At 38.8% G+C, this 20,835-nt stretch overlaps 1 protein-coding gene across 1 annotated transcript in view; it reads right to left on the bottom strand.

Annotated features, from left to right (window-relative positions):
* DNTT (DNA nucleotidylexotransferase) overlaps nucleotides 1-20,835 on the bottom strand; it is a 123,358-nt gene that overhangs the window by 61,145 nt on the left and 41,378 nt on the right. The window contains exon 7 of the mRNA XM_067552901.1: nucleotides 17,638-17,770. Coding sequence (XP_067409002.1) covers nucleotides 17,638-17,770 — 133 coding nt within the window. The remainder of the gene's footprint in view (nucleotides 1-17,637; nucleotides 17,771-20,835) is intronic.

The raw sequence follows: 20,835 nt of genomic DNA, 5'->3' as shown, positions 1-20,835 counted from the left end.
TAACTGTCAGGTAATAAACTGAACTGTGACTTCTAGTGAGGAGTAAATAGCAGTGATAGGTGAACTATGCTACAAAGACCCTTTTTCAGCCCAATTTTCTAGTAGTAATAAATATGGCAAGGGGAAGGCAGAAAATATATTATAATTTTATCTAAATCACTTAACTCCACAAAACTGGATTCTGTGGAATTACGCTTCACTACAACCCCACCAAATCTACCCCATTTGAGCCCCATGCTCTGTAGAGTTGGAGGGAGTGAAAGAGGGATGGGCTGGGGAAACACTTGTCTCTTACAAACTCTTCCAAAATTCACAGAGGGAATCAGTGAAAGTTAATACTGTCCATGGTTGTATTCATTTCTGATGCTTTTACCTCCTCACTAGAGAGAGAGAGAGAGAGAAAGAGAGAGAGAGATGCACGCACGCACACACACACACACACGTACTCTCTATGGCTTCCAGGAAGGGTCACAACAGGGAGTCATGCTGTCTAGGGATAGGCAACAGCTGGTGGGGCTGGATAGCAGAGTGGACAAAAGACGCATCCATAGGTCAAAGAGGTGGAACTCCTGGTTTCTCCATAGTGGCCAAATCAAAGACACATCTTTTCCCCCCTTGAAAAAGGGGAAAGAAAACTCTGCAAGATAAATGGCTATTCTCAAACAGGGCACTCAGTTAGTTAAAATGTGTTTCCACAAAGGAAGTATACTTTGTAGCTTTCACCTCCACCCTGACACCCCTACTATGCTATTTTTAGAACTACATATAGCCTTTTGAAATAGCAGGGGAGAATTTAAATTGTTCTAAACAACAATTTTCTTCTATTCTGTTCCTACTTTGAGTTGCTGTGTTACTTTAAGATTCATATTTTCAGCTAGTGAACCCTGAGGAGGCTGTTTTATGGCTTTAATGCTGCCTTGGATTTTCTCTCTGTAATAAATTATCCTTCCATCTCTTGAAGGCTACACTGTCTCCTTTATTTGACCTCTTGTTCCTTATATTCTTCTTGTATCTTTTCACCATACCTGAAATCTTCCATCTATTCTTCATTTTTCTTCTATTATCTATTTTATACTTCCACCCTATATTCTGTTATCTTTATAATTCTCCTGGTTATCTAATGTTTTAGAACATGCTTAAGGTTTTTACTTACCTTTTTTTCATACCATCCTGGATATATTTAATTTTTCATCTATTTAATACAAGAGGGCACATATAATCCCTTGGACACACTTCAATTTATCTCCCTGTGCCTTTAAACCCTCCCCCGCGCCCCCCCCCCCCAAATACATAGTCTCGTTTCACATCCCTGAAGCCCAGTGCTCCTTGTATTTTTCGAAAATCTGTTCTGCTAAAATAGAGTGACCCAGATTTTCAAAATTAATTAATGATTTGGGGGGGTTCAATTTCTGAGTGTCAGAGAAAGAAAGAGCTTATTTTGTGGTTGCTCAGCATTAACTGAAAATCATGCTCCTGCAAGGTATATCAAGCTGGATACACAAGCACACAAGCACACCAAATCACTAGTTACTTTTGAAAATATATTTTTAAACTCTAGTATTTATTGCAAATCCTAAATGGCAATTGTAGTCAATATTGTTTACAGTCTCACTTCTCTCTCTAGTCGTATTCTACTGGGTGTGTTGCTCACAATGAAGTTATGAATGGAGCTGGTCGGAAAATGGGAGGAAGATTTCCATAGAAAATTTCAACAAAATTTTTTTTAAAATGTTTTCCACAGAAAATGCCACTGTGGTGCCTAAGGAGAATTGTAGTTTAGATGTCTCCCACTCCCCTTCTTCTGTATAGACTGTACTCCCTCATCAAACTACATCACCATGGTCTCCTCTCTTGGTGAGGTGAGATGATGCATCATGGCAGCTGCATGGAATATTTGCATCACAAGAAATGAAGTTCATACTGGTAGCCCAACCCAGAGTGTAGAATGGGAGCATAAGGCACCTGAACTACAATTCCCATGAGGCACCCTAGGGGCATTTCAGAATCTAAATAATTTCAGTTCAGTTTTTCAATGAAATTTGAAGTTTTTCATGGAAAACAGACCCTTTTAGTAAAAAAAAAAAAAAATTAGTCAAAATTCAATTTTTTTTGTCAATAAGCAGTTTTAATGAGAAATGGAAAAAGGATTTAAGAAGTGAAATAAAGCAATTTCTATAGAAGATTTTCAGTCAGACCCACTTATTTGTTCACTCCCTATTTTATTCCCTACTTGTTCTATATGAAAACTTTATTACACCACTTATGATTGATTTGTTCTTTCCTCTTATGTCATAGGATTGGGGAGAGGCAACAGGATTGAAAACTATTATTACTGGTACTTTGTTCTTTCCACAGTAATTTTAATTCCCCCATCATGCTCTTCCCACAGAATGGTATCTATAGCTGCTGTTTTTCCCTAGTATTCATGACAATCATCCAAAAAAGGCCAATAATCAGAAAAATTCCAGATACAATTAACCAAAATCTTCTTGATTTTCAACATTCTTTCACATAGTGAAACATATGATAAAATCCAAGCCACTCAGTGAAAATTAAACAGATATATCTATGTTTATTTGGGGAAGCCAAATATCTTCCTATACCTTCTTTGTACTATAAAACAGTACATGAAATACCAGCAGTATGCAAAGGAAAGTATCCACAAACAACTATAGGCTAACAGACACTACTACTTTATGCCCTTCCAATTACCAGCAAACCACATGCCACAACTGTGATACAAAGCAATTCTAATGTTATCATCATTGATCTTGCCTGAGGTTTTCTTGTAAAGAATTATTTGACATTCTTTCTATAGATTTTTTAAATGTACTTGATTTTGGTGTACACATCCTTTCATGTTAACATCAGACACCAATTACTTGTACAATTTCCTTTTAATAACAAAGATTTTTATGTTCTTGTGATAACCTGTCATGCAGTCACATGCTCATAAATTACCAAACATTTAAAGAGTAGTGGATCACCACTACTATAGGAAATAGATTTTCAAGTTCATAAAATCATCAGGATAGCTCAATTTAAGTACTATTGGTATGCACTGTGGTTGCAAAATCCCTAGATTGATAGTGCAACATATTGTGTGTTCTACTAGTGCCTAAGGCAACTGGGTTTCACTGAGTAGAAAAAATTAAAACCTCAGATGAAATTCATCCCTGTCCAGAGAGACAGCACATGCTCTATGCACCATGTAATCGGCCTCATGTGGAACGTACACTGTACAAACCTTCTGCTGCCCCTCTACACTAGGGTGAATTTCACTCTTTGAGAAAGACTTTTCTAGAAGAATAAACAAATAGTGATGGCTCCTCCTTCCTGTAGAATGACCCTGGAATTGTTTGACAGGAGTCACAGTTTCACTCACTCCCTTTAGTCTGGACCACCATCAAGCTTTATGTTTCATGCTCAGAATGCTTTAAGGAAACACCTGAATGAATATATAGGCTGTACAGTATAAATTAGTTGTTCTAAGGCATAGACCTGAATTAATCTAGCATAGTGGAATTGCTAAATCTTTCAGGTCCAACTGTACCAAGAGTAGGATTAGCAGAATATAGTAATGAATTCATTAACTTACTTACTAAATGGGTCCCTGGTTGCACACGATACAGTTAAGGTATGCCACCTCCTGAGCACCCTTTCGTGGCCAATGGTTGCTCGTGGTTCCCTGCCTCAGTGTCCCCTTTTCAGGGTTTCTCAAAAAAAAATAAACCACTGTCACCAGAGTCTGGTGTGACTGTGACTTGGCTCTCCGACTAAATCACTGAACAAAAGCCCACCCCTTCGTGGGTATACCAATCCAAAAAGGCAAACATAAAAAATCCACAGTTTACACCCCAGCCTCAACCTGGGCCCAGCTCCTGTGTCCTGAGGGTCTGGTTTGTCTTAATGTTCTTTTACTGAGCAACAACTCTCAGGACTTTCTTCCAGGAATCTTCCTTCTCACCTGCCTGGAGAGGACTTTCTCCCCTGGAGAGAAAGACCCTTTGCCTCTCCCTAAAGTCCTCTTGTTTTTTCCTAAAGGTATGTCTATACTATAGCTAGAAGTGAGCCTCCTAGCATGGGCAGAGAGACTTGCACTAGAAGGCTGAAGCTAGCATGCTAAAAATAACAGTGTGGACATGGCAGTCTGGGCGGCATCTTGGACTCTCAAGCCCATTCGTCTTTTTAGGTCTGAGCTTGGGTGACTAGTCAAGGCTCTGTTGGTCTCACAATGTCCACACTGTTATTTTTAGCACACTATCTCAAGCCCTGCTAACACAAGTCTGCCTACCAGGACCAAGAGGCTTGCTCCAAGCTGTAATGTTGACATACCTAAGAGGCCTACCTAAGCCACATACCCTGCAAATCATGTGACCTTACTGCTTCTCACCACTGGGGAGCTGAGAGGTATTTGTTTCACAGGTGGGGCTGAGTCTGTCTCTCCATAAAGGAAGCAACCACCCTATGACATTGCTGAAGAGTTTTCATTCTAATCCCTGTTTTTATATCTAGATGAACCATTAACATTTGGGTTACATTTTCTAGCCCTTGTCTTTGCTTTAAAATAAACAAAATCCCCTCTAACATTTTGAGCAATAGATGAGTGAAAAACTACATTTTTCCCATTGCTAAAAATATCCTAACCATACATTTTTAAAAGAGTGTTACAGCACAAAGAGCTGAAGTTTCAAATATGGGATGATGCCATTCAAAATGGTGGCTGCCACAATGTCTTTCTATGTAGGTATTTCTAGTGATCTTATCACTATGGGCACCTGTTTCAGAGATAGGACATACCTCTAAAGTAAACACACTTATAATCTGACACTCCACTAAAGAAACTAAGGCAGAAAAACTGTCTCAATATTGAAAACATCTCTAACTAATAAGGACAATACCAATTTTTTAAATACTCTTCCCATCTTCCCAGTATGCCTACATGGTAAACAAACTGACGGCTCTGGTTGAATCGCATGCTGATTAATCAGCTCAGAAAGTATTTTTCCCACATTCATCCCCAGGTATGGTGGAAGTTATTTTTTTCCACTGGGGTCTATGATTTGCGGAGACAGTTCTGAGAAATGCTTATCGAAAAATTAAAATAAACATCAAACAACATTATTATGGACACATCAAAGATGCTTTTGCATGCACTAAAGTGGTACAGCAGTACTCTAAAATTATAATAATAATAATTCTATTACTTTTTATAAGTAATAAGCATATAATTTTATGAGCACTTAAATTGGCCATGAAAAGATTAAATTTAATCAAATTATATTAACTTAGAATAAATGGATTTAAAGACCACAGGGGACATTCTAAAACTGTTTTGAGATCAGATTATATGCAAGGTATGAAAATAAACTCATGAGAACTCTGCATTGTTAACTTGCTACTTTTCCCCACTTAAAGCTTCTTAAAATGGTTTTAATTTATATAATTTCTCAGCAAATCATTATCCTTTGATATTACTTAACAATGTATCTGTCTCTTTTGAATTTTAAATAGAACAGTTGGACTTTCTTCTTAAATTCCATTCATTTGTAAAGCGACAGAGAAACCATGATTATTTCTGTCCTGCCTCTGTGCATCCTTTCCTTCAAAAATGCTGCACAAAGAAACTGTTGTTCTTTTGACATTGCTTCTCAATAAATGGACTAAATGATCTGTGAATATCAGCATTTAACCAATAAAAAATCTTTATTTATTTAAAATGTATCAGATTTGCTTTATCTTAAAAGGCTAATTGAAAAGGCTATTCAGGTCAGCTGAGATATTAGAAGACAACTGAATCACATATAATGCTATTTAAAGGATGTGAACAGGCTAGAGGAAAAATTAAACCAAGGCCATTAAAATTTAATTTGACTTAGTAATGACATTAATACTTCAGTTTTATGCAATGGTAGGCATTCTAAAAATATAGCCATTAATACAACATAGCCATATTCAGAAAACCAGACTTGTCAAGTGGATGGTCCTTATGTAGCAAACACCACTAAAAACGTAACCTTAAGGGGCAAATCATAGAAAAAAATCAAAGGTAAAGAAAAACATTACTGCAATATTCTCTGAACTCACTTTAGGAATATTTAGAGAATATTTCAAATACTATAACAGTTACATGCAGAGGCATTTGTTAAGATTTTAGTCCACTGTATTTTTCATGTGTTTATAATATACTCCAAAAATGTAACCTAGGATGAAACTGAGAATACATCAGGTTACATGTCAATGGACAACTAAGACTTCATACTGAATTGTCTGAAAAGAAAGGCTGACTGTTCCAATTTTGGGGTTGAATAATCATTTTTTCAGGTGGATTAAAATTAAATATTGATGCTGCTATGATTGTATAAAAGGTGTCTAGCTGATGTACAAATCCTGGAATAGCATAACATAAGGTTTAATATGTTGCTACATAAATTCCTCTGCTACTCCACAGAGCCTTTAGCTGACTTTCTCATGTTCCTCACTGTGGTGGTGGTGATAGTGGTCAATGACTTTAAGGTGAATGCCAATGCTCCTTCTGGACTGACTGGGGAAGTCAAGGATGTAATAGAACCACAGAACTATCTCACGTGATTTCTGGCTCTATACATAAAGAGTGAAATCCTGGTCCCATTGCTGTCACCACTCTGGCTCTAGTGTTTGAAAGAATTTGGAGAATAGGAAGATTATAACTACATAACAGCATTATGGACCGATAAGCTCCAGTCTAAGGATTTGACACCCTCATGCAGTTGGGGTGAAGGACCTTCTTTAATAGTCTACTTAGGATACTGGTGAAACTGGATAGGTTCCAGAAGGCTTTGAGGGAATGAGGTCTGTGATTCCATCTGACCACTCTCTGAATGGTTTGATGGGATATTAAGAAAATATTTTGTCCATAACTATTGATACTGTGGCTCCCAAGTACTTTCTTCCTCAGCTCACCCTCACATTCATCACGGCTTACAGGTGATTTGTTATGGATGCCATGAGAGGGAAAAAACTGTCAAAGGTCTGATGGCAGAGGTCACTTTCTGAATGACACCAATGGAGACATCAAGATTGCCTTTTAAATTTATTCAGCTGATCATGTAGTTAGCCTTTTCTCCTTTCCTGACTGATGATTTAAAAGAACCTTTTGAAGAAGAAAGTGACCTCTACCATCTTCTTAAAGTATCCTGTAACCTAAAGATATTTCATTAGAACGTATGCCAGAGTGGATCGGATCACTTCTAGTTAGACGCTTCATCCACAGCAGAAAAAAGTTTACCAGAGGCAAACCTGAGTTTGTGGATGATGTCCAAATGCTCCCTTCAATATGTTGCTCGCAGAACTGCCAAATTCATCTAGGATATGTTTAAACTAGTGAATGTGCAAACAGTTTGGTCAGCAGAAACTAAAGTAATTGGACTTAAGAATCTGTGTACGGGTTACATCTTCCCGATTTATACCTAATGTTTTGGACTGAAAAGGAATAAGATATGAGGACATCTAAGGTACAGTGTAATTCCCAAGAAATTTTATAATGCTAAAATATGATAGAATAAGGAATCTCTGGTAACGATCTTGACTGAAAACTTAATGAAAACAGATTTCCCTCCTTAGTTGTATCAGTCCAATATCTAATATTACTGTATTCCTATACCTCTCCACAACAGAAAGGAAATTATTTGTATGGTGCATAAACAGCCATTAGAATGATACCACACATTTTATATTAATGATTTAACCAGGATTTAAACCTATGTATTCAGGGAAGAAAGTCTCATGCACTAATCCAATGTACCACTTACAATTTCCGCTAAAGAGTGCTATCATCAACTACACCGAGCATCAAACAAAGCTTCCAAGGAGTTGTTCAGTTCAGCCAACCACAAATATTTTGAAGATATTTAAGTAGATTGGAAAGTGTTTGTATATTTCATATATTCTATCTCTTGTACAGAATAAATTAGAAAATACATGGTTTCATTTATGAGAAACCACCACCAATGAAACATACTGTGATTACAGGACCCTCCTAACAGTTCCATTTCTAAAAGGTCCTGGGCAACATTACCACAATAACAGTAGCTATATCAAGCATGTTATACAATACTATGACACCATTAACGAAAGTGGGGGTTTTGGGCACAACTATTATATTTTATTTGTGGCCAAAAATTCAGAAATCTCTGACTTAAAAAAAAAAAGCCTTTAAAATATTTCCTTTTTATGCAGAAAATACTATCACAGTCCCAGGCCATATAGGCCTATTATCCTTTTTGGAGGGTTGTTGAAATGCATCAAAAACTTAAGTGAAGCTGAAGAATCCCTTAAATCCAGACAATACAGATCAATAGATTTGTGCACTAGGTTTATACCTTATTATACCTTTTCAGGAGCTATATCACCGAGCTGATATAGGTCTCAATAAGATAACCGGGGTGTTAACGGCTTCATAATTTAGAGTTCATAGAAAGGTTTCTGTCATGGGTTTCTCTCGCTGCTAGGGCACCTCCTCCTGGCTGCTCCGAGGATTAGCTCTGTCCAGGTCTAATGCCCCCTTCTGTTGTTTGCTCTCACCACAGCCCCTCTCGTTCTCTGGGACTCTGCCCACTCCCTCTTCATGATTTGGCCCTCCAATCAGATCACTATCTGTGTTTCCCCTGCTCCAGACTGCTCCAGACATTCTTCCAATCCAAGGCCAGGTCCTATGCCACTTTCCCAGCAGCTGGTAGAGGAACTTGAACCCATGCACTATTCCAGGTTCCAATCCAGGGACCCTTTGTCTAGCAACTATGGTCTCTTTGCTACCAGACCTTGTTGCTATTTCCCTAGACTTCTTCCTACCTCTCTGCTCTATCTTCTGTCACTTCCTCAACCCCCCAGATTTTCCAGTCCTCCTCTCAGGGAGTGATTCAGACTACTTCTGTTGCAGCCCCCTTTTGTTCTCAGCTTGCTGGCTTTGTATTGGCCCAGCCTACATTTACTCAGCTGAGCATCATCTTCTATTAGGGCTTGCCTAGCCCACCTACTTCTTCCCCAAGTGCAGCCTGTTCAGTTAATTAGACACCTCCCAGCTACCTGAACCCTTTCAAGTGGTGTGTGGAGTAAACACACCATCACAGCATCAAAGAAATGTAGAGCTGGAAGGGACTTTGAGTGGTCATCAAGTCCAGCACCTGCAAGACCAAGTATACTGAGCCAATCCCTGACAGGTGTTTGTCCAATCTGTTTTTAAAAACTTCCAATGATAGGGATTCCACAACCTCCCCTGGAAGCCTATTCCAGTGCTTAACTATCCTTACAGTTAGAAAGTTTTTCCTAATATCTAACCTAAATCTCCCTTGCTGCAGATTAAGCTCATTACTTTTTGTCCTACCTTCAGTAGACACGGAGAATAATTGATCACAGTCCTCTTAACAGCCCTTAACATATTTGAAGACTGTTATCAGTTCTATCCTCAGTTTATTTTTCTCATGAATAACCATGACCAATTTTTTTAACCTTTCCTCATAGGTCAGATTTTCTAAACCTTTTATCATTTTTGTTGCTTCCTCTGGATTCTCTCCAATTTATTCACATCGTCCTAAAGTATGGCATGCAGAACTGGACAAATTACTCCAGCTGAAGGCTCACTGGTGCCAAGTAGAGCAGGACAGTTACCTTCTGTGTTTTTATACATGACACTCCTCTTAATAAACCCCAGAATGATATTAGCCTTTTTCACAACTGCATCACATTGTTGACTCATACAATTTGTGATCCTCTATATTCCCCAGATCCTTTTCAGCAGCATTATCCTCTATCCAATTATGCCCATTTTGTATTTGGGCATTTGATTTTTCTTTCTTAGGTGTAGCACTTTGCATTTGTCTTTACTGAATTTCATTTTGTTGATTTTAAACCAATTCTCTAATTTGTCAAGGATGTTTTGAAATCTAATCCCGTCCTTCAAAGTGCTTGCAACCCCTTCCAGCTTGATGTCATCCACAGCTTTTATAAGCCTATTTTCCACTCCATTATCCAAGTCATTAATGAAAATGTGAATAGTGCCAGACCCAGGACAGCTCCCTGCAGGACTCCACTAGATGCAACCTCCCAGTTTGACAGTGAACTACTGATAACTGCTCTTTGAGCATCTTCTTTCAGTTTTGCACCCACACTAGTACTTCCATCTAGCCCATATTTCTAGATTGCTTATGAGAATTATCTGTGGGACTGTGTCAAAAGCCTTACTAAAATCAAGATCTATCTTGTCTACAGCTTCCCCCCATCCACTAGGCCAGTAATCCTGAAGAAGGAAATTAGGTTGGTTTGATATGATTTGTTCTTGACAAATCCATGTTGGCTATTACTTATAACCCTATTATCCTCTAGGTCAGGGGTGGGGAACGTCTGTTCTGGACCTGGCGGTGGGGGGGAATTCAGCGGTGGCGCGGTTTTACGGTTTCCGTGGCGGTGGGGGGGGGCGGGGCAGTGCCCGCTGCCAAAACCCTGCCGCCGAAAACCCCACCGCCGTTTGTCCCTTTTTGGCGGCGGGGGGACTTCGGCGGCGGGCACTGCACCCCGCCCCCCACGGAATCCCGCCGCCGCCGTGAAACCGCGCCGCCACCGAATTCTCCCCTGCCGCCGAATTCTCCCCCGCCGCCAGGGCCACCATCAGGCCCTTGACATAAAAAAGATTCCCCACCCCTGCTCTAGGTGCTTACAAATTAGTTGTTTAATAATTTGTTCCAGTATATTTCCAGGTATTGAAATTAGGCTCACTGTTCTGTAATTCTCTGGGTCTATTTTGTTCCCCTTTCTAAATATAGGTACTATGTATGCCCTTCTCCAGTCCTTTGAGACTTCACCATCTGTAATGAATTCTTGAAGATAATTGCTAATGGTTCCAAGATTGCTTCTGCTAGTTAACTTAAGTAGTTTAGGGGGAATTTCATCAGGCCCTGCAGACTTGAATACATCTAACTTATCTAAATATTCTTTAACCTGTTCTCTCTCTATTTTGACTTGCATTCCTTCCTCCTTGTTGTTAATATTGTGTTGCTTATCTGGGTCACAATTAATCTGTTTAATAAAAACTGAAGCAAAATAGTCAGTAAATACGTCAGCCTTCCTGATGTCATTTGTTATTAGCTCTCCTTCCCTGTTAAGTAGAGGAACTAACTTTCCTTTGTCTTGCTCTTGTTCCTAATGTATTTAAAGAACCTCTTCTTATTGCCTTTTATGTCCCTTGTAACTTATTTTATGCCCTAGCCTTTCTGATTTTGTCCCTACATACTTGTGCTATTCTTTTGTACCCCTCCTTGGCAATTCATCCACATTTCCATTTTTTATAGGATTCCTTTTTCTTTTTCAGCTCATTGAAGAGCTGCTGAGGAAGCCATATTGGTCTCTTACAATTCTTCCTCTCTTTCCGTCTCATTGGGATAGTTTGCAGTTGTGGCTTTAATGTTGTCTCCTTGAGAAACTCCAGCACCCCTGAACTCCTTTATCCCTTAGATTTTCATCCCATAGGACCTCACCTACTACTTCTCTGAATTTTTTAAAGTCTGGGTTCCCCCCACTCATCTAGCATAGGTACTTATGAGAGTCCCTTTAGCACAGAGCTGAGCACCTCATAATCTTAAATGTATTTATCAGAGTAACACCCTTGTGAAGTACAGACGTTCTGTTATTCTCATGGGCATTGAGGCTGAGAAAGACTAAATGCTTTACCCAAATCTGTAGCAGAAAAAGGAAGTCTCCCAACTTTCTGTTTAGCCCCCTAACCACTGAACCATCCTTATCAAACTTTGGTTCAACTCCTGATATCTTTAATCCATTTTTACTCAGTTCACATTTGGGCAAATTCCAGTCAATAGAAATTTGACTGAATAATGTCTGAGTAAAAACAGAATAAGGACTCAGGATGTGGACCTTAATGAGAAGGAGTCAAGAGGAGGAACTTTTTACAAAAAATTACAAGATAATATTCCATTAGTAAGCACGCTATGCTTATGTCTACACAGTCTGGCATTAAAATATCAGTCTGAAAACAAAACACCAGAATCTTAACATTTGTACAAACCTTTAGAAGCAAGCTGAATGATGTTTACACAGTGACACAACCACTTATATCACAATGGGAGGAAGTGAGTCAGAATTCTTCTCAGCTGTATATGCCTTTTTTTTCTTTTTTCAGTGACAGGAATGACTAACAGAGACATCTACTGGCTAACCTAGTAAAGGTGTCTTGTAGCTTTGCTAGTGGAGTCTTGCTTTCTAAAATTTCATTCTTAATATCTTCTCTTTCTGGGCTAATTTTTTTGCTGTCTTCTGTTTGAGCCTTCCTCCAGGTCTAAGAGGATATCTAGATATATATATCTAGAACTAATTCCATACTGTGAGATAATGTGAGAAAAGTACATGCTGGTAGTATGGAAATCCTTCTGATTCCATGGATATGTTGTACCGCATCTGCGTTAACAATGTACAAAACACCCATCTACTATGTGAAGAGCAGTAATGTTCAGAAACCAAAGCATCTTCATTCAAGAACATTATAACTGAATTATACAATAACAAAGTCACTTGTTTAACCCAGATGCCAGATCTTTAAACACACACACACAAAGTTAGACCTAAAGTTCAGCATGTGACTTTACACTGGACTGAATCCAATTGCAAAATAGGTGTTTTTAAATTTCACTTTTCCTACATATTTATTGTTTCCTGGACTTTTTTAGATTTCTACAATAATTAAAAGGGCTGCCTCCCCAGAGCTCCAGGCACTACCCCGACAATTTAAACAAAAATACAATTAAACAGCAGTTTACTGCCTTTTCTTCAACAGCCATCAGAACTGAATCCCCTACAAAACAAAACACAAAAACTCCCTTTGCCCATATACACAGCTTACCCTCATATAACCGCACCCTCTAAGCAGACCACACAGAATGAATAACAACTGAAGCCCCATCTCTTGAGTCATTTATAGCTAGTTTGGACAAAGCACTCAGAATATATAGTGGGAAGCAACACTGCACTGGCAGATACGATAAATGAACAGGATGATTTTATTTTCCAGCTCTAATTTTAAGTCACTTAATTCAAATATTATAACTCCAGTTAAAAAAATATCAGGGTGTTTAGTTATGAATCATCTATCCAAAGAGCGAAGCTTCAACACAAATTTTATATTTTCCCACCTCCTATTAGAAATTTCCTTTGGGATTTCCTCCCAGTATTTTTGCTCATAGGTAGCCTTAAGCTAAATAATCTTTGGTTGTGAAAGAATCAGATTTTATCAGTGAAACCAAATCAAAGACAGGTTGCTGCAATATGTGATGTTAGTGATTCACCAAGTGACAATTTTCTCTCTGAGTCATTGTTGAACAAATGTCCCAACACGGTTTTAGGGGACACTGTGCTGCTGAAATTTTTGTTTGAGACCTAAACCCGAGTTCCCTGTGTTCATTCAAATTCTTATTTTTTTCTTATTAATAGTTGTGTTAATAATAGCATTAGCTGATAATAATAGCACTAATACCTATGCTTCCAGTAGTATTACTTGGGAAATATTAAATTGTTTTATATGAGAGATAACACTATTACTAAAAAAAGTCTCTTAATAAGGAGAAGTGAGATTTTTAACAACCACAGAAATTATGAGGAACTCAGTTGTAGGTCTCACTTAAAAGATAAGTGACAATGTACACCCAACCAGCTTATATACTGCCCTACTCCTAGCAGGTACTCAAGACACAGACACTATTAATTATTATTAATCAATCTAACAATATCACTTTATTGTAACTTGTCTTCCCTGTCCCCACCCCATATCACATGATGTTTTAACTTACAGTCAAATTCTGGTTGCCAACAGTCCCTTATTACAAAGGACATCTCTTATTTTTTCATCTCCGTACAACAAGATCCAGAGTTGCTGAGTACTGCAAAAAGCAGCAAGAAATAGCTCTGGCGAATATAGGTGAGTACGGCTTATTATAATAAATAAATAATAATAATAATAATAATAACGACAACAACAACAATCGGAGGAGGAGGTATGGGGTGGGACTGCTAAGAAAACAGTTCATTGTTTCTGAAATACAGTGTTGGCAACCCTACGTTTCAACTCCCACTGTTACGAATGAGAACTGAGGGTACTTGGATCTCCTCAGGATTTGGCCCTTACATTTTAAGATAATAGGGCAAGAAAATTGTTTTATACATGTATAGCACATTTAATCAGAACTATATTATTAATCATCATGTTCTATTGTTTTAATGTTATGCTAATTGAAGTATGTTGCACCACAGACCCAGGTCTTTCCTGTAACACGTTCTGTGATGTGCTTTATACAGTGTTATCAGCTTCCTCAACACATCTCTGTCCAGCATGGAGCTGCTCAGCACTCACTAGGTAGACAACAAAATGCATTCCCATGGACAGCGTGGGTAGAAACATGATTTATTCATTCTTTAAGTACAGCTGTTCCATTTCTAAATTTACCCTTGCATTTCAGCACTGCAATTTGTGTTCCAAACTCACCCAGATAAGAGTGTCATAGCAGAAAAGAATTTTTAACTTCTCCCAACCTGACATACCAGAAACAACATCTAAAACTCTCAAATCAAAGTGATGTTTAAGATGTACTTAGATATATGCTTCTGCAACACAGTAACAAAGGATAAATACACCGACTTCCCCAATTTATTCAATTCTGATACAGTACCATTTCAAATGAATTTATTTTCTATTTCTGCCTAAGAGTTCTAACCTATGCTGCTACTGTTGTGAATTAGAAATATGTGAATAATGAAATCTCCAGTATTGTGCAATTTGCAAGTAGAACACTCTTGGGTTCATTCCTTCAGCCCTAAGCAGGCAAAACTTTTGTTGCCATCATATAAAAATTGACATCACTGCCTCATGTAACTGACTGGAACATATACAAACAGCACCCTTTATCTGATTAAAACAATCGTGTTGGTTTGCAGCTGCAGATCTCTAACATTCTCTCTTCTTAACAATCAAGTTGGTATTTTATATATATAGATGTCCTTGCCTTGAGCAGTTAGCCAGTATTTGGGACCACACAGGATTGTTGCTGTTAGGAGGAGAAACTGATTATATGAGTCAGGTATTTCTTTGATACAATCCTGTTTATTTACAAAGAATGTACAACAATACCATGAACCTCAAGAAATAACAAATCATGAGTTCGAGCCCAAAAAGACATGAAATTAGCCCCCAAGATCAAGAGACTGTAAAAACATCAACTCATGTTTGTAGTCTGTCTTTTCACGTTTTAACTCCTCTCTACGCCTATGCCAATGTGTGTTTGATAATTTCAGGTGGAAAAGTTGATCTTTAATGCACACCTTGCTCAGACTCCTCAGAGGTTCCACATACCCCCTCCTTGCCCCTAAGCTACAGGAATTGCCGTTCATTTTCCTATTACTGTGTGACTTTCTCCACTCCTAGTTAATTTCCTTTGATAAAAGAAGGGCTGTATAGTAAATAGTTTGAGAATCACTGGCCTAATTAATGCATCATGATTCACACTTGCCCATAGAATTTATAGTACTTTTTGCGGTTGATGAGTTACAGATATACATACTAAAGAACTTTAAATGTTCAAATAAATGATAAGGACAACAGGGATTGGTTTGGCCTTTTGCACTCCTCCCTTCTCTTCCTGAGACAGATCAGCACTGCGTCCCCCCCACCTGTCACTGCTCCAGATGACCAGACCCACCCACTCCCTGCCCCCCAAATCACCTGTACTCCATTCTTCTGCTACTCCTAAATCTGTCTCCTGTTCCCTCTCAGTCTCCCCAATCAACTTTCACAATGTCTCTGCTGCTCCTCAGAGGCCCAACTCCCTATATCCTTTCTAGCCCCCTGAACCATACAGTGAACGCCATTTTGCCTCGGGGCCTGGTGTTATCCTGGTAGACCAGGTGCTAGCTCATGCCAAGGCTTCAGGCCTTGCTGAATGCTGACAAATGCATACCTGGAAACCAGTCTGGCTTACCTGTGGGTTAGTATAGTGGTTAAAATAGATATTCATGTTATAAGAATGTGTTTAGACTTTATGGAATGTCTGTAGGATGCTCCATGTATTATTTCTACTAATAACATTTTAACCCACGATATAAGGTAGTACTTAAATGTTTGCTCTGTAACTGTAAAATGTTTGTTCTGAAACTCTGCAACTCACCAAACAGGGCGGAAAAAGCTTCACCTAATGTAAAATGCTGGATTCCTACAGAAGGTGTTATCTCCTGCCCACCAGAAAGGACTATTAAATCCAAATGAGCCATTGTGGAACGAAGACTTTGTCAATTGCTCCCCACACCCACCCATGAAGAGGTTACATGCAAAGTGCATACTAAACAAAAGAGGTAAAACCCAGCGGGTGCATACCAGTAGCTTGTAAGCTATTTCAGGCCTTGATCCTGTAACTGAAGTCACACAGGTGACATGTGGTGCCCTATGATGACTCATAAGATGCTCTGTATGGTGCAAGAGACCACCCACATGCTTGCAGGATTCTGCTGTTAATGACTAGTAACATTTAATTTCTCTTTCTTTCTTCTCTTCTTTCCTCCCATGGCGGCTTTACTTGTAGTTATATAGAAAAGAGATTGAGAGAAGTGCAGAGCATGTTTTATGTCCCAGAAGAGCACTTAACTTACCATTTTTGACAGATATTCTTATATTGCTAGTCAGTAAGAAAGAAAGATTTGAAAAACAGACAAATTAAACCGCAGATTTAAGTAATTTCTAGTATTAGTGAATATTCACTTTTGAACTAAACTTAGTTTTATAACAATATTGTAAGGAACAGCATCGATTAGTGGACAGAGCATGGGGCCGGGTGCCAGGAACTCCTGCATTATAATCCTAATATAGCCACTAACTTGTTGCATGGCCTTAGGAAGTCACTTTACTTATCTATTCTTCCATTTGCCACCACTGCAAATTGAGAATACACTTATCTTAAAAGAGTGTTGTGCAGATTAATTATGTAAGCCTAGGATAAGATTTTGTTTGGGTTTTGGATTTTTCGGTTTTTTTGCAGGTTGTTTGTTTGTTTGGTTTAGCAGTTTGTAGCTCTACATACATCAAGCACTAAGTATTATTGTGTCTGGAAAGAGACTTGGATGAAATATTGGCTCCCCTGAAGCTAATGGGAGTTTGACTTCAGTAAGGCTAGGATTTCACCCAAGTTTGTGATGTTAGAGAGAATATTTAGGTACCTAATTTTAACTTTGTGCGGTGATGAGATTTTTATTTATTACTTTATTTTTTATTTATTACTTTTATTTTTTATTTTTATTTATTTATTTTATTTATTACTTTATTTTGTTTTGTATTTGTTTTGTTTGTCTGCTAATTGATTATATAATGTTATAATGATAAACCAATAATCTGTACTTTTCAGAATCTAAAAACCTTGGAAATGTGGTAGAAAAAGAAAGTCTTGCTTCCTAGGATTGGTCCATGTAGATTTGTACAGTATTGATTATTAGAAACAAAGTTTAATACTCTCCCATTTAGTTTCTTTGCTTGCTCTACAGCTCAGAAATTAGCATTTTGTGTATGTATGCGGGGGGGGGGTGGGGGGGGAAGTGTAATCACTCATTATTTATTCCATTTACCTTCTGAAACCACCAGTTAAGGTCACTAAAGCTTCTGGTAAAAATGTCCGTACAGTATCCTTAACAATCAAGCTTACTGCATCTGCTTCTGCCTTAGATACACAGCTAACGAGGTCTTCATGATGGAGAAACCCTAAAAGCAATTTTACATAAGTATAAAACCTTTGATCTGAATGAAATATCAAAATATACATAGCATGAAGCAAACTAAAGATAAGGCTGATGATGTTCACCAGGGAGTCAAAAACATTCAAGTTACATAAAGGGCATGGGATTGCTAACTTGACCCCAATTAAGACTGGATTTCTTTCTAAAAGATATGTTTTGCTTCAATCAGAAGTTATGAGCTTGATGTAGGAATTACTGGGTAAAATATCATGGTCTGTGTTATACAGGAATTCAGACTAATCATAATGGTGCCTTCTGGCCTTAAAATCTATGACCAGCTTGTTTTACGTTAACGTTACTTCCAAATATGACTCCATCTCCTCAATGTCAGCTCAAGAAATTTCTACTTTTCACAAGAACAAACCAGGGAGAACTTACTGTTAGATTTATTGAGCCTATTAACTTTTCCCAAAGGATAAACATCACTAGCAAATTTCCTTAGAAGATCTGGGTTCTTGTCGGGGAATGAGTCTCTAGCTTCACCAAAAAAGTTCCATTGCTGAGGACTTGGAGGTGGATGGAAACTAGCAAGGGTATGCAAAAATATGCTTGTAGAAGACTGTGATTTAGAGACACTCCCTACCATGGGACACTATTTTGAATTGAGAGACATGCCCTACATCAGATCTAACATTGCTGCTCCCACCTGTACTCCTCGGAATCACTCCCAGCTGTGTTATTAAAGATCTATTCCTGACGCATTCTACAGTTTGTTCTTTAATGAACCCTCAAGATTGTCACAGGGTGGTTAGGAGATCTATTCCAGCAAGAACACAAAAGGTTCTGGTCTTTCTTGAGGAGCTAGAAGAAAATGTCATGGGGGCATGAGGAGAGGCTGCATTGTTTTTTAGTTCACAAAAGAGGTGGTAGTTAGGAATGGTTGATATTAGGGATCAGGTGTCTTCAAAGGTTCTGTAAGTTGGACTGATCTAAGGCCTTCAGCATTATAAGGGGCTGACAGTTGATCAGCTGCTACAAAGCCTCTGGTGTTAGTGCAAGTTCAGATTTGCTACTGCAGCCTCGGTGAAATCCTGGTCCCAGTGAAGAAAATGGGAGAACTCCTACTGAATAATTTCACCCCTAGTGTTTTAGAGGCTTGGGATTGGAGAGGGCTAGACTGGAGCCCTGGACTGGAGTCCACTCATGTCTGGACAGAGTATGGATGGGGATTAGACCTTTTGAACCATGCAGACTTTATTGTAATAATGATTATATTAACAATGACATTTAATCATATAAATAATTAATAGCATTAGTGTCTCTGAAAACACAGATAAGCTTTAAAGAATGATAGGAAAAGCGTGCCCGATGCAGGGTACATGCATATGAGTTTCACCATATTGTGTATGTGGGGGTTTGTCTACACGGTGCATTAAGGAGTACCAGCTGGGATGTAACTTCTAGTGCACAAAACCATGTTGTACACTAATTGTCTGTGCGGACCCCACTGGCACAAACTGAAAGTTCCCTAATGCACATAGTCAGAAGGGGACCAAAATCGGCACCTTTGTGAAAGCAGAGGCTTTTACCACTTGAGATAAAAGGGGGCGTATGGAGAAAAAGCTCCTCAGTTCACCTGGAATTGAAAAACTGTATATCCAGATAAATAATAAATTTATGGCAGTTGGGGGGAAAAAATTGTTGCACTTATAAGAAGAATTTTAAAGCATTCTGCATTCCCCAGGCAGAGCATCTCAACAGCCAATTTTAAAGGAAAACATAGTTTAGCTTTCTCAAAAATTGTTACCATGTATCATGAACTGGGGCCAACATCACAATCATCGGTGAAGAGTCAAACTCAGGACCTAGAGCAACAAATGCTCAAGTTTCTGCCACTCAAGCTAAAGGAGAGCTGGCTACAGAGGTGTTGATGACCGGGATATACAGTGTATTCTAAAACCAAACCAAAATTTATTTTAAAATCCCAGAGGCTACACCTCTAGCATAAACACAGCTAGGTCTACATTTTTCCATTTCAAGAGAAATTGAGGAGCTTTTGTACAGAAACGAACAAAAACCATGTTAAAGTTGGCTTGCCTGAGTTTGCAACAACCTTCCAATGAGGAATTTCCATTAAAAAAGTTACTTAGCAAACTCACAATCTACATAAAGTTTAATTGCAGTCTACAGAGAGCAAACATACTAAAAACATTTTTGTTTTAGTTATAAAATTTGAATAACACAGAGTCGGAGGTTCTGCAATGGGTACTGAGTCCAAAACCATAGCCCCACAAGCAGAATGTGAATAGGAGGCAGATTAAGAGAATCTGGGGGAAAAATTACACATCTGTGTGTATAAAGAAAAGGGGTGCTTGGTGTATGTATCATGTAGCAGAATGCAGTCCCAGAGCATGCCCCCTTGTGGTGCGCCAGGGCACTGCAGTCACCCTGCTTCTGTTTCCCCTCATCCATGATGATTCTCTCAGCCTTCAGCACAGATTGGATGCTGAAAACATTCAGCACCCTGCCCCAGTTACAAAAAAATGTCTATAAGCATCTGTCCTGTTGCACAAAGTCTTGACACTTCTTTTCCTGGAATCAATTTCCAATAATCTCTGGGCTCCAGTCAGCCTCCCCATTAACAGCAGGGGTTGTACTACACTCTACTAGGTTGGTTACCTGGAGAGAACCCACATGCACTCACAGTTAAGGGTTCCCAGCCCTGGGAACCCTGAACAACTGGGCTATCTGTATCATAATTCAAACACTCTTTCTTCCCAGAACCTCTTCCTATGTATCAGCCTGGCCTGTCTAGAAAGTCCTTCCCATCATATCTTCCCAAATCTCAATTATGGGCTCAAACTTCTTTTCCTTTAGGGCAGGGTGCCACAGCCCAGCTTTTCTGGAGCTGTGCTTTGATTCTAGCAAGCTTCCGTTAGCACTCAGCTTCTTCTTGCTGCAGACCTTGGAGCTCTCTGAGTCCTTTTCAGTCAGGACTCTTCCCTTGCCCTCAGTCCTGGGTTCAAGCTCCTGCCCTGGGACAGGGTGAGCACAGCCCTCCTTCCTAGGGATGTGTTTCACTTTTGGCAG

The sequence above is a fragment of the Emydura macquarii genome, unplaced genomic scaffold (assembly GCF_026122565.2).
Source record: "Emydura macquarii macquarii isolate MOO-44397 ecotype Brisbane River unplaced genomic scaffold, CSIRO-AGI_Emac_v2 contig_1390, whole genome shotgun sequence".
NCBI classification, from domain to species: domain Eukaryota; kingdom Metazoa; phylum Chordata; order Testudines; family Chelidae; genus Emydura; species Emydura macquarii.
Note: the sequence above shows the minus strand (reverse complement) of the source record. Positions and strands in the feature narration are given on the sequence as shown.